We start from the raw sequence: 15,730 nt of genomic DNA, 5'->3' as shown, positions 1-15,730 counted from the left end.
TTCAAATGACTGACTGCTATATAGGTGATTGACTCAAAGTTGATATTGGAAAAAAAGTGTATAAGTATTAAATATGTAAAAATCTTCTATAATATATAAAAGACTCTATTTTAAATTGAAGATTAACATAAATTCCTATGGATATTTACAGAAATTTCCTTCAGTCACAAGTTTATTTATTCAATTTATACACAGTAAATTATTGGGTAATTTTATAGAGAAGTGTGGAAAAATGTAACTTATTTTGAACTCTTCACCTGTTAAACTCACTAAAGTATATACCATTATATGGCCATAATGTCACTTTAAATAGGACAAAAACAATATAACCAATCCTCCCCTCGCCCCTTCATTTGCAAAAAAAATGTACCTTATCAATTTTCCTAAATGTATTTCCAGAGATGAGACTGATGAAGTTTTTGCTCGCAAACTCGATGGCAGCATCCATTAACCGAGTTATCATGTCAAACACAGGTTCTGTCCACTTCAAGTGTGGCGTTTTCTCGTTCAACCTCTGACAATCTACCAACACATCAAGTACATTGCTGAGTGCCTGTAAAAGTTATATGCAAAGTTCAAAACTTGAAAAATTTGATACAAAGTAGCTCATAGCCTCAAGTTTAAGAATTGAAAATTTTTACTCCAGACAGAATTTACTTGGCAGTGAACAAGACAAGGCAGTTACTGATATTAGCCCTTTTTATAAAGGGAGATTAGTAACAAAGGCATCACAAAACAGTTGGACACAGTTACTATTCTTGAAAAGAGTGACTGTATCATTTCATACAAATATCAAAGTCAATCATGAACATTTTCATCTAACAATTTACTCAATTTAGAATCCTAAAGAACATGACTTTACCAGGTCTTTGACTGCACTTGATACTGTAAACTCCAAAACTTCTTGAGGTAGAGTCGCTAAAGATTTTCCTGGCCATACTTTCCCAAAGTTTTTGTTGATCCATCGTACACATTTCTCCTTCATGGCGTCCATGTTGTACATCATTGTCAGAGCCAATGCTTCAGGTACACCAGCAATACATTCTGCACATGGCTAAAATAATGTAAAATCTTCATAACATCTTGATATTATAGACAGTTGACTTGGTATTTCATACATGTACTTACTTTAACTATCTAAAAGTCAACAATATGTACAATTAAATTGTTGTTTAAAACTTATCAATTAAAAAGCTGCCTTCTTACATACAGTATAAATTAATTCAATACTGTAAGTTTTATATTAGTTCTATTTCATTCAATTTAACGCACAGGTGTTTCGTATGTTGTATGTCTCTTGGTCAATATAATTAACCACCCCTCTAGAATACACTGCCTCCCCCATTCCTATCCCTCTTTTCTCTAAACAAAGTAAATTTAAGTATTTTCCAAGTGTAATACATATTTCATACATTTAATAACAATCATCTTAGCTTAAACATCAAGGAGAGAAAGGGGCTTGTGGAGGGAATAGGGGCTTTGTAGAGTGGATTGGGCATTACACTGACCAATTAACATACCAAACACCTGTGCCATAAAGTAACTGTGATACTGCCATAGTCACATGACAAATGTCAAGTTTTTATTAAGAGGCAGACCACAATTACTGCACTCTGCACAATATTTCAAGCAATTGAAGTTCAACTGACTTTTTCTTAGCATTCTCTTTAATCTCAGTATAGGGAAATTTTAATCTTAGTGTAGAATCTTGTGTTAAATGCTAATTTATAACAACATGTCACCATAAGAAAATCATTACAGAATATGTTTAGTAGTGAAAGACAATATTTAGCTTACCCTGTGGAAGAAATGACAATAGCCTATGTTAAGATTAAATGCTACAACTTCCTTCAGCCCTTCCATCCCATACATGTCCGCCATCATAATGAGCCCTCCTAGTGGACACTGGGGATCTACCTGAGTAACTCCACCATATAAATATAGTAACGTCTGCTTTAATACTGCAGGTAATATCCTGAAACATTTTCATGTATTCTATAAATATACAAAATCAACATTGATAACTGATAAAACAGAGTTATACCTTCCTATTTCTCTACTTTAAGAGAATACAGCTATCTCTTATGAAATATTTCTATAAATTTTATTAATCAGTAAAATTACATTATTTCCATAATCTTATGCCAAGTTATGGTGGAATCTTGGTAAAGTTGTAGCACAGAATATCTCTGTTATTTAACAAACATATTCTGTGACTATATAAACAGGGTATTATTCAACAAAAATGCACTTAAAACTGATATCTATTTCCTAAATATAAATGCAAATTGTACATACCCCTCTAACACTATTGTCTCTTCTTCGCTCTCCCTCCATGATCCACACAACATCGCAGCAAAATATGATGAACGAGCAGCTAAAATACACCTAAATTACAGAATAACACAAAAAGTTTCTTTAATCATTCCTTTGACAACAATTTTTTTCTAATGCAAAAATATTGCAGTACTTTTAAGGGTAGGCTAGGGCTTGAAATTAAGCTCAATTCCCCTTTCGAAAAGTATATATTTTTCCGAAAATGATTTATGAAATTGCATTGTTTGTGATTTCTGACTTGTTACCAAATTCTCAAAAATTCCACCAGCATATCTATAAACCTATGAACTTGAATAAGTACATTTGAGCCGCTTCATGACAAAACCAACATAATGGGTTTGCAACCAGCATGGATCCAGACCAGTCTGCGAATCCACACAGCCTGATCAGGATCCATGCTGTTCACTTGCCAACTATATTACAAGTAGAGAAACTGATAGCGAACAGCATGGACCCTGATCAGACTGCGCGAATGCGCAGCCTGGTCTGGATCCATGCTGGTAGCAAACCCATTATGTTGGTTTTGTCGTGACGCGGCTCATTTACAGTATAAGATTTATTGTGTAAAGTATTACCTATGGGCACGGAATGTTTCTCCCTGTACTTCTATAGAACAATCTGTAGACTCTTGTTCTAGTAACATTCTAAGCAAGTCCTCACCAAGCTTACTACATGGTCTCAATAATGTTTTTACTTCAAACACTCTTTCTTGTAACCCTTGTATACTGTCTATATTTGTTCTCGTGTTAAATCTACAACATTTTGTTTGCTGTGCTTGATTTTCTACTGAGGTATTTGATTGATTTCCTGGAGAGGTATTTGATTTGATTGAATATTGGCCATTGTTATCTTTTTCACTAGAATTAATTTTCTTCTCAATTTCAGCACTATCATTACAATATATCAAAGATTCCACTTCCTTGGCACTCTCATTTTCTTTGGCAATATTATCTAAAGGATTATCACTTTTGTCCTTTGCAACAATACTTTGAGCTTCTTCAATTACTTGTTTTACAATTCTTTCGGCTAATTTATAAATATTTTCCTCATCATTCTCCTCTTCACAACCACAAACCGCCGTTGTATTATCACAAGTGCTTGTTTTGTTCCCAGCTTCATTCCCTCTCTCAACACTACCATACATTTTATCATTATATTTATCACAATCAGAATTATCACAGACAGACGGACACCCGTTACTTCTTTCCCCTTCACCTATACAACTACAAATCTCCCTTTTTAAACAACCAACTTCAGTTTTGACAAGGTCTAGACTAGTATTTGTTATGTTTTCAGATATCACATGTAAAGTATCTCTGTCGGTGTCAATCATATCATTATCCATGTCATTAGAGTTGTCAGTGTTTGGCTGTTGTAATTCAATGTTTGATTCTGGCTGGAAATAAGTGTCCAGTTTCTCTACACTAGCTGTTACATCATCATCTGTATATAGTGACCTATAGAAAAAAATATCAAATTCAAATCTGAATTCCGTCCAAGATCAAAAAGTTACACACAAAACTTCAATAAATAGTATTCAAATATTTAATAACCGGAGACAAGTCGCCCAAGACAATTTTTCTTTCATGTAATACACTTGACTCTCGGTAACTCGAAATCCAAGGGACTGGGCATTTTACTTCGAGAGAAACGGAATTCGAGTAACGTGAATCTGCCGCCATTACGTTGATATTCGTACATGTATATACATGTGCCTGACTGTATGTGCAAAGAAGTAGGTTTTTCTATTGCTGACAGTGGCAATGCACGTGTTTTTAATAAGCACTCACGACAATTCATTACAATAAAAACACAATCACACATTTACTTCAACAACAATTTATCTAATATTTGAAGTGAATTGACAATCGGACGAAAAGGAAAGTAACAACTATCTTAAACCAGAATTAATGTATGCCATATGACGGAACATTAATTATACAAATGTCATTTACCTTGATATCTAAGCTGTTATTTGACTAACACCTGTCAGGCTGGCACGAGTCAACTTTCTTAAAGAAATGTGTAAGACTAGTTTGCTGGTAAACTTAATTACAATTAAATCTTAATTTAGTTATCTTACTGTTAAAACCAATTAAGCCCTGAAACCGATTACATCCACTTTTACGACGTATTAATAATACATGATGACTGGCAATTAAAATTACTATAAAACGTGTTAATCACGAGTGACAATGTCTCGCCTTGATGTCGCCGACCTTTGATCAGTCGGCTGTTTTCACACTTCGACTAATTGAGATGAAAATATGTTGGACTTTAATTGACGGGACCAAATATTCTTTTCGTCTAAACAGGAGTCTCGGTTAGTCAAAATTTGACCTAAGCGGAGTTAAAATACAAAGATAAAGAAGGAAATATGACGGGACTTTAGAAATTCTTCGACTAACGCGGAATTTTGAGTAAAGCGATTTTGACTTATTGAGAGTCAACTGTATATCCTTATAAAAGCATATCAGAAGATACATTGCTTCAAAACTGTCTAAAAAAAGGCTTACTTTTATTTTAGCTGATCAAAACAGCAGCAAAGTTTGTGTCTTCTAAAAGTAGATTAATGTATTAAAAAAATCCTATTTGTATAATTATGTACGAGAGATTAGAGAAAAAATAGAAACCATATGTTACCTTAGACAATTTTCTATATCTGAATGACGTGAGTTGGGGATCAATAATGCCTCGTTCCCATCATTTCTTTCAAATGATGTCAAAAAATTACACAAGTCTGCATTCCTGAAGATTATAAACAAGAACCGGTTGAACCGGGTGATGCTCCCCGAGAAGGTTCTGGACACAGGAAAGTATAATAAAAATGAACAAAGGGCAATAACTCCAAAATTACACCAGGCTTTGTTTAGGTTCTTGAAGCGTTGCAGTTCTATCCAATTATATCTAGCTACCTACAAAGTTTCATGTTGATATCTCTAATAGTTTTAAAGTAATGTCCAGGACAAAAGTCAAAAAGTAAAAATAAACAAAGGGCAATTACTTCAAAATAAGGCAAGGCAGAGTAATGATTCTTAAGCACTGCACTTCCACCCAATGAGACCTATCTATCTACAAAGTTTCATGTTGATATCTCTTATAATTTTAGAATAATGTCCCAGACAAAGTTCAAAGTGTCAAAATGAACAAAGGGCAATAACTACAAAAGAAGGCAAGACAGTGTTACAGTTCTTGTGCACTGCAAACTTACTCAATGAGATCTATCTACCTACAAAGTTTCATGTTGATATCTCTTATACATTAAGAAATATGTCCCGGACAAAGTTCAAAGTGTAAAAAATAAACAAAGGGGGATAATTCAAAAATTAGGCAAGGCAGAGTCAAGGTTCTTGTTCACTGCACACCTACTCAATGAGATCTATATACCTACAAAGTTTCATGTTGATACCTGTTATACTTTTAGAGTTATGTCCCGGACAAAGTTCAAAGTGTAAAATAAACAAAGGGGGATAATTCAAAAATTAGACAAGGCAGAGTTACGGTTCTTGTGCACTGCATACCTACTCAATGAGAACTATCTACCTACAAAGTTTCATGTTGATACCTCTTATACTTTTAGAGTTATGTCCCGGACAAATTTCAAAGTGTAAAATAAACAAAGGGGGATAATTCAAAAATTAGGCAAGGCAGAGTTACAGTTCTTGTGCACTGCACACCTACTCAATGAGATCTATCTACCTACAAAGTTTCATGTTGATACCTCTTATACTTTTAGAGTTATGTCCCGGACAAAGTTCAAAGTGTAAAATAAACAAAGGGGATAATTAAAAAATTAGGCAAGGCAGAGTTACGGTTCTTGTGCACTGCACTTCTACTCAATGAGATCTATCTACCTACAAAGTTTTTCAATGTTGATACCTCTTATACTTTTAGAGTTATGTCCGCGACAAATTTCAAAGTGTAAATAAAACAAAGGGGGGTAATTCAAAAAATTAGGCAAGACAGAGTTACGGTTCTTGTGCACTGCACACCTACTCAATGAGATCTATCTACCTACAAAGTTTCATGTTGATACCTCTTATTCTTTTAGAGTTATGTCCCGGACAAAGTTCAAAGTGTAAAATAAACAAAGGGGGATAATTCAAAAATTAGGCAAGGCAGAGTTACGGTTCTTGTGCACTGCACTTCTACTCAATGAGATCTATCTACCTACAAAGTTTCATGTTGATACCTCTTATACTTTTAGAGTTATGTCCCGGACAAAGTTCAAAGTGTAAAAATAAACAAAGGGGAATAATTCAAAAATTAGGCAAGGCAGAGTTACGGTTCTTGTGCACTGCACACCTACTCAATGAGATCTATCAACCTACAAAGTTTCATGTTGATACCTCTTGTTGTTTCAAAGTTATGTCCCGGACAAGAAAAGGGGACGGACGGACGGACGGACGGACGGACGGACGGACGGCCGGACGGACGGACGGACAAGGCGGCGACTATATGCTCCCCCGAAATTTTTTCGGGGAGCATAATAAAATATTAACAAGACCTGTATGCCTATAACATGCTCAATTTTCCTTAGTGCTAGACAGTATAATTACAGCAAAGTTGAAAATCAGGAATAATCTTTTGAAAGTGCAAGGCAGGCTTTCCTGCCATTGATAGTGAATACGTGTTTCAAGTTTAATATGAATTTTAGAAATTATAGAAAAACAAAGCAAATCTTAGTCCTATAAGAGCTGTCAGTAGGACAGCATGCATCACTATCCTCAATGCTTGATAGTAAAACATAACACCTGGATAATATAGATTTCTTTTAGTTCAAGAAGGGCCATAATTCTGTCAAATGTTCAAGTAATGACCCCTGAAAAAAAACTTACTATTATGCTTTCAAATAAGTGTGTGAAGTTTCAATCTATTGCCTTCATTATATTTGCAGATACCATTTTGCACACAAAACAAGATTGCATTTGAGAAAAATGCTATGCCACCGCATTAATACAACACTAAATAGTAGTGTAGGAACAGATTTTTTTTTGTTTCTATACAATTGAAGATTGTCATAATGCATAGATCCCTGACCTATCTAATTCTTATTATCAGATTAGTGGTTAAATCTATTGTTAACTCAATAAAAGATCAGAGTAGGAATATATCAATGCACTTGAGTCTAGTGAATTTGGTGGTGAAGGTCATATTTCACACAGCCTAAAATTTCATGACTGCATCAAAGGACAACATGTAATACACTTTGTCAAAATCAAGGTCAGCTGATATCAAAGTTCACTTTTAATTTTGACACTAGAGGCAAAATTTAAACAACTTTGGTAGAGTACCTAAAGAGGATATCATTTAACAAATATTAAAGCTCTAAGCCTAGTACCTTCAGACAATAAGATTTTTTTGATTTTTTACTATATGTATATATTGAAAATCAATGACCCCGGGGCGGGGGCAATTTTGACCCCAGGGCTATTATTTGAACATTCTTGCTAGAGTTTCACTTCACAATGTTTCACGCAAAGTATCTAACCTCTAGCATTTGTCAATTGCTAGAAGAATTTTTTTTAAAGTTTTTACTATAAGTTTTTACTATGTAAATATGAGGAAAATCAATGACCCCCGGGGCCGGGCCGATTTTGACCCCAGGGCTATAATTTGAACAATCTGGGTAGAGGTCTATCAGACAATGCCTTATGCAAAATATCTAAACTCTAGGCCTTTTGGGTCTTTACAAGAAGGTATTTTAAAATTTTACTGTATGTACATATAGTGAAAATCCATGACCCCCGGGGCAGGGCTGATTTTGACCCCAGGGCTATAATTTGAACAATATTGGTAGAGGTCTACCAGACAATGCCTTATGCAAAATATCTAAGCTCTAGGCCTATGGGTCTATAAAAAGGTATTTTAAGTTTTTACTATATGTACATATAGTGAAAATCTGACCCCCGGGGCGGGGCCGATTTTGACCCCAGGGCTATAATTTGAACAATCTTGGTAGAGGTCTACCAGACAATGCCTTATGCAAAATATCTAAGCTCTAGGCCTTTTGGGTCTTTACAAGAAGATTTTTTAAATTTATTCTTATAATTCCTTTTTGTTGCCATGGCAACCAGATTTCTGCATGGAATTAAATTCTTTGAACAACTTTGGAAGCCCTTCACCCAAGGATCAATCCTGCCAAGTTTGGTTGAAATTGGACTAGTGGTTTTTCACAAGAAGATTTTTTAAGTTCACTATATAATCTATATAACACACACACACACAAACAAACAAACAAACACACACACACACACACACACACACAGGTGAATCGCTATATGCCACCGCATCGCAGATGCTGCGGTGGCATAAAAATTAACCAACATGTGACCCAGGGTGAGTACAACAGCTCTCCCTTTTCATTGAATGGTTGAGCTAAATAATTAAGCAAAAAGTTCAAAATAGTTTTTGAAAATGTACCTTACATAAAATAAACTAAGAAAGACTGAGCCATAAACTTATTAAAGCATACCTTGCTTTAATTATACATCTGTGAAGTGCTAGCTTTCTACTACCTAGGTCAATGCTTAGATCTGTGAGTATTTCATCTGTATACAACCTGAAAACAACAAAAAACCGACACTTTAAAGGTACACATTCAATCAACTAAAGGGACATTTAATGTCTATTTAAAAATATATTTGAACCAATTTTGCAAAGGTCAATTTTTTTTAAACATAAAAAAATACTTTCAATAATCAAATTTGACAAAAACCAGTCAGTATGAATTAAGGTAAGGTCAGTCAGTGGTCAATACTGCTTTAGTCATTACTGGTTGACTGAAGTCATCATTGGTTAATAGTGGAAATTTTTAAGGTTAAAATAGGCTGGTCGCATTAACCGGACTGTAAACCAAGAAAACTATAACCATCGTTTGATATGACTATTCTCATTCATGTTAAATGTCTGCTTATTTTTTCTTATTACATTCAGGACTCAATACATCGGAATCCATTATACTGACAAATTCAAATAACAACAGTGAATTGGTGGGAACCAAACTTTTCAACATTATTATTATCCTTTATAACAGAAAATTCTTATTCCGACTCCGACAATAAAATTGGAAACCAAACGTGTTATTTTCTATACAATCAGTACCTGTTAAACTGACACTTGGTCAGTCAAGCGCACGTATCATTGAGCCATGAACAAAAGCCGCAAGGTGTTAAAACAGGTATTGTAGCTTGGTCAGTTGATTGTTACACCTTATTACAAAGACTTTATTAGTTAATTGACAAAGACAACAAAAATATGCAATCAATTTTTAAACATTTAAAAGTCCTATCATTGTATGTGCTTTTCATTTTATAAAGTTTTATCATTTTCATATCCATCTTTAACTATTTTAGTTGTTATTATTTTAATACAGATGTTGTTAGAGCCGTCATCGATAGAAGCGATATCGATGTATCATTGATATTTTTTTGTCGATCGATTATAGATTCAAATTTTTGAAAATCGATACTTTCACTAATTATTAAAAGTCTAGAAAATTCTGTAGTATATAGCCCATACAGAACATTAAAATAGTTTGTTTCAAGTACCTGTGGAAACGACGAAAATTAACTCAAAACATAAACAAATACAGGTGCCCTGTCAAAAGGACATGTCTAAAACTATACCGTGACTACTAAATGGACAGCTACTGTATGGTAGCTGTATTTGCACTTCAGAAAAAACATATTTTTCTGTGTTGAAAATTATATAAACAAAACAATCCAATTTTAAAAAGTTATTTGAAATAAAAATCCAATAGATCTTAATCAAATTATCATTATACTTAAACTGTCTTGATCTAAGATTCATCATTCACAAAAGTTATATCTTAGCAACACTTAAAAATGGCTAAAAACATAAAAATTGTTGGGACAAAAAGAAGGCTAAAATTTCAAAGCCAATTCCCATTTGGGAACATTTTGGGTTTGTAGATGAAAAAGGGGTTGTTAACTCAAAATTAGTCCCAAGTTAGATTCGTTGTATGACTGCCATTTAGCGGCAATACATTTAACTTGAGTCGTAAACAATGATTGGGGCAAGGTTAAACATCAGTCAAGTGTCAAGACCGACTTTAAAAACAACATAATCAGTAGGCTATTACTAAACAATAAAATAATTTGGAAAATTCCTAACATTTTATGATTTACAAAATAAATATGTATATAAATAAAATAAATAATAATTCTAACTTTGTCAAGTAAAAGTGTAACAATGGGTTGACAAATCCTTGTTCTGTATGAACAGTAAAATTACAAAAATGTCATAAAAAGTCAATAAAATTGTACATATGTATTTCAATTTGATAAATTCCTTTAAAATTACAGTTATTTCCAGAAATGTACATTTTCAAAATCAAATTCCTTTGCATGCTTATTATCAACTGGGTTTTTTGTACCCACTGTGTTCAAGTGTCAAGTGTCAATACTTTATGACTACAGTCACTATTATTTAACACCTACATACAAAACTCATGCACAAATTTGAATTTTTTTTTATGTAACATTCATGTTTTTCTACTCTAGTCATGTTAACTAGTCATTCTAGTTAATATACATTTAAGTTTGAACTCTGTATATAGTCAAGTGAGATAGTGATTTCATATTGTAACTTTAGTCATTGAAGTGTTCTGCATACGAGGGTTGTTCAAAAAGTAATAGGACTAAGAGTCTTATGTCTCCATATTCCATTAGATTTGAAATATTTTCATATCCACGGCAATTGTTAATTGTTTTCTACAACTTCAGCATAAGTTTATTGAATTATTGCGCTAAACGCGTGTTCCCTGTGATATTAAATAACCATGGTAACACGCACCCGGCGCAGCGCATCAAAAATATTTTGACGCTAATTTGTACTTTCAGTTTAATCATAATATGTTGTCTTTTTCCCCTAATATTTCACCAACACATTTCATCATATTAAAGTGTCATGTTGTCCAAATTTGACGTCATTCAGACAAGAAATCGCTAAACTATAACGTTTTGAACAGCAGTGACAATCGCGTTAAATGCAGAAAAATGACGTTCGTTGAAAAACTTAAAATGTGTACGATCATTAATTTTTTCCAACAGATAGGCCCTACTCCTTTAGCTATGTATGAAAAGATTAAATTTTCACAGAACAATAATTAGGCAATTATGACACTCGTTTTCAGCTGGAGAAAGCAGTTCAAAGACGGTGAATATGAGATCACAGACACGAAAGGGCTAGGGAGAAAGCGGAAAATTGACGGACGTTGGAGAGGTTAATTAGAATAGCGCTACAAAAGTATCGGCGGTATACAGTCCGCGAACTGTCCGGCATGTTTGATGTTTGCATCGGATATACTGTTTCAGTTCTAAGAAAATTATTGAATAGGGGAAATTTGTTTTAAACACTATTTTATTTTATTAGATATATATATGTGTGTGTGTTATCATTGAATAAATTTGATAATGATACGCGGTAATTACTGGTATCAATTTTTCTCGATTTCGTTTAATAAATGATAGCCCGTGCTCAGAAGAAGAGAAGCATTTTCAATTTACTGTACATAATCATATTGTTTTAAGAATGTAAGATGGCATGTGTAAATAAAAAATATAAATAACTTTGTCATTTACATTATATGTACATGCCCGTTTAGCTTCCAGAATACTCAAAATCACGAGATCAAACCGAAAGGTGCCGGCCACCGGGCATGTTTCGAATAAAGAAATGAAAATGTGATTGCTTTTTTTCGCTACATCTCCACAGATGAGTTTTGGTAATAGTTACATGATTCAAGCACCTAGAACATTGTGGAGAATAATTTCAGAAAGAATGACGCTGTTTACATTTTGAATTTATTTTGCGACGTCATGAACGTCATTTATTTAACAATTAGCGTGCGCCGGGTCGCGTACCCCTTGTCATTTGTAAGATGTACAGAATTGTTGTTATTAAACATATTGTATTGATTTTTTCACTGTATATAGAGGACAAATTCCGATATTCGATTTTTGTAAACTCGTGTACGTAGATAAAAAAATGTGGACAGTAGAGCTGCAGTCCTATTACTTTTTGAACAACCCTCGTAGTGTGATGGCGTATAGATATGGATTGAGGCCAGTAAATGAATAACCACAGTTTATACTCAGTTTTATATTTATTTGATAATTTACATATTTCATAGCACTAATATATGCAAAATATGATCAGAGGACATTTATGAACAAAACACATCATAAGTTCATGTAAAGAAGGTACTCTGTTTACTAAAATCATTCATAAATAATATGAATGTGAAATACAGGTAAATATATCAATATATCGGTGTATCGTCGATGTTTGCAATCTGATATCGATATATCGATGATATGCCTTTCACTGAATCAATGAGAGCTCTAGATGTTGTATTATGTGTATGATATGTAAATGTGTATAATAAAGTGAACACATAAATAAGCATATCATTACATGATGAATGATGAAATTCAATATACTGACAAATTCGATATACTGACATATCCTTTGGGAACCAACAGTGTCGTTGTAATGAGTCCTGACTGTACATGAAAAATATTTGCATTCAAATGAGAAAAAAATAGAGAAGTTTCTTTGTCAGTCAGTAATTACAGGGACATATATATCAAGTTCTGTGTAACTGAATGATGTGTGCCTTCTTATTTGATATCAATTATACAGTGAATTTGCTGCAAGAGGAATAATCAATTTAACATCAATTTTATACAGTGAATATGCTGCAAGAGGAATAATCAATTTAACATCAATTTCAATCAGATATTAAAGATTTTAATTGACTTTTCAATTAAGATTTTGGTTCATTAACCAGCATCCAAGGACCAGTTAAATTGATTGTAAAAATTGTAGGGTACAATGTATGTGAAAGTCTGGGAAAAAAAGCTTTTTTTCTGTTGATAAAATTCTGCGGCAGTTCCTTTGTCACTTATTAATGAGTTGAAGATTTTCCACAAGAAAGAAAATAAACAACCACTAAACAATCTGACAAGGTATGAAATCTTTATCAAAATATGAGCCATGTCATGACAAAACTAACATAATGGGTTTGCGACCAGCATGGATCCAGACCAGACTGCGCAGATAGCCTGCGCATCTGCGCAGTCTGATCAGGATCCATGCTGTTCGCTATCAGTTTCTCTACTTGTTATAGGGTTTGTAAGCGAACAGCATGGATCCTGATAAGACTGAGCGGATGGGCAGGCAGATCTGGATCCATGCTGGTCGCAAGCGCATTATGTTGGTTTTGTCGTGACACGGCTCATATAATGATCATGTAACAGCGGTTGTTGAGGAAAATTGGACAAATCATAGCCACTTAACTGGTACATGGAGCACTACATGTGACAACACAATCAATTAAAATATATACATACATGTCATTTCTTGTCATTTTGTGTAGCCAAATGGGATAAAAATTTTATGCAGTCACAACTTAGGTTCAATATGACGCTTGAATATTACATATAACTTTGAACACTTGCAAAAGATAATGAGGAATTAGATGCCATTTGTGTGAGGAGTCAGTGCAAATGTTTTTATACTGAGAAATCATAGAGAAAAATATCCTTATTTAAAGAGAATAAAAACTTTGGAAATTTTTTCAACCAGCTTTACCATTCATTCAGAAAAGATTACCATACAAATGGGTTGAGGAAAAACACGATGTGGTGTTAAAATACTTTTTGATTAGATAATAAAAATAAATATATAAAACCTTATCTGATTATCATTGTAAAATCACTATCTTGTGTTTTCTCAATTTGTGCAGACACCACAAAAATTCCTTATTTCAAAGATATAGGTGACTCATGCTCCAAACCTGGAAAATACTGAAGAAATTAACAAAAGTGTGATAAGTAATTTCATAATATTTGACTTACCTTTCAATGTCATCTTTAAGTGAGGTAGCTTGGAAACTTGCCAGCTTGTCTGAGGCTGCCATACACTTCTGATCAAATGCAGTTCTCGCTTTTTCTTTAGGTCGAGCCATTTCTGTCCTCGAGTGACCACACACAATGAAATATTTCCGTTTCACAGCTTCCCATTAACCTGTAAATAATGAACATGTTTAATCCACAATCTGAATAATAGACTTCGATTTATAATACAACAAGAGCCATGTCAACATGGCCATCCCCCCGCCGAATGTGTTTGCTCATTGGAAGAATGTATATGTAGGAGAGCGGAGTAATTCCATTTTAAGAGGTCTTTTGGTAATGAAAACTGATGGCTATAGTGGTTACAGATTTGAAACCTGTGAATACTAATGGCTGAAAAACAAAGGGCAATTACTGAAAAATAATGCAGGGTAGGTTATCATTCTTGTGTGCTGCATCCCTCCTCAGTTAAATCTATCCACCTATGAAGTTTCAAGTTGATACCTCAAATACTTTTTGAGAAAAAAATTGAATTGAAAAATTAAGTATGAAAAAGAACAAAGGGCAATAACACAACAATTATAAAAGGTAGAGTTATCATATTTGTGCAGTGCATACCTCCTGAGTGAGATCTATGCACCTATAAAGTTTCATTTTGATATCTCAAAGGCTTTTGCAGACTTCCCGAAATACGTCGGTCCGACGGACATGTCCGATAAATTTTGATCAGGTCCGACAATTTTTTATTCCGGATCGGTCCGACTGTCCGGCTTTTATCCAAGCCGCATGTATACAAAATGGCGTCGCTAAAGGTGCCAAACCTGGGAATAACCGAAAATATACGTCAGAAGATTGCGCAGAACAGCAATAAAAGGATGGAAAGAATAGACCGGAGACCAAATTTAATGAAAAATGGAAGCAGAACCATGAATCATTGGCGTATGACAGGGAGGAGATGAAAATGCGCTGTACGGATTATGCCGATTTTTACGGCGAAAAAATAAAAAACAAAAAGTGTCTTAGAAATACAAACACAAGTTTTTCTTTGATTTTGATCAATTTTATTTGGTCCGACAGATTTTGTTTCGGTCCGACAGATTTTCGTGGTTTGTCAGACCGAATGTCTGACAGTTTTTTTCAACTTTCGGGAAGTCTGCTTTTGGAGTTATGCTCTGGACAAAAATCAATTTTGAAAAATAACAAAGGGCAATAACTCAAAAATCATGCAAGGTAGAGTTATCATTCTTGTGCACTGCACTCCTCCTCAATGAGGTCTATCCACCTATGAAGTTTCAAGTTGATAACTCAAATACTTTTAGAGATATGCTCCGGACAAAAATGTCGGACGGAAGGAAGGTGGGACGGACGGAGACTATTTCTATATCCTCCGCCGAAATTTTTCGGCGAGGGATAATAAAAGTGATTGAGGGATTTCAGTATCGAACAAGGCAGTCTGATGGAAAGCAAAATTCCCTCCCGCAGCGTACATGAACGTGTACTTCCTGAACTTT

At 34.1% G+C, this 15,730-nt stretch overlaps 1 protein-coding gene across 1 annotated transcript; it reads right to left on the bottom strand.

Moving 5' to 3' along the window:
- Positions 1–862: 862 nt before the first annotated feature.
- LOC132730428 (BTB/POZ domain-containing protein 8-like) lies at positions 863–14,586 on the bottom strand (the record flags this gene model as incomplete). The annotated part of the gene is given in 7 exon segments (XM_060716347.1): positions 863–1,054; positions 1,798–1,975; positions 2,299–2,388; positions 2,913–3,794; positions 4,981–5,085; positions 8,813–8,899; positions 14,223–14,586. Coding segments are annotated over 7 exon segments (1,644 nt in total), but the record flags the coding sequence as incomplete, so codon positions are not given.
- Between the last annotated feature and the right edge of the window lie 1,144 nt (positions 14,587–15,730).

This window comes from Ruditapes philippinarum, unplaced genomic scaffold (genome assembly GCF_026571515.1).
Source record: "Ruditapes philippinarum isolate M1 unplaced genomic scaffold, ASM2657151v2 ctg3121_1_1_1_1, whole genome shotgun sequence".
Taxonomy (NCBI): domain Eukaryota; kingdom Metazoa; phylum Mollusca; class Bivalvia; order Venerida; family Veneridae; genus Ruditapes; species Ruditapes philippinarum.
Note: the sequence above shows the minus strand (reverse complement) of the source record. Positions and strands in the feature narration are given on the sequence as shown.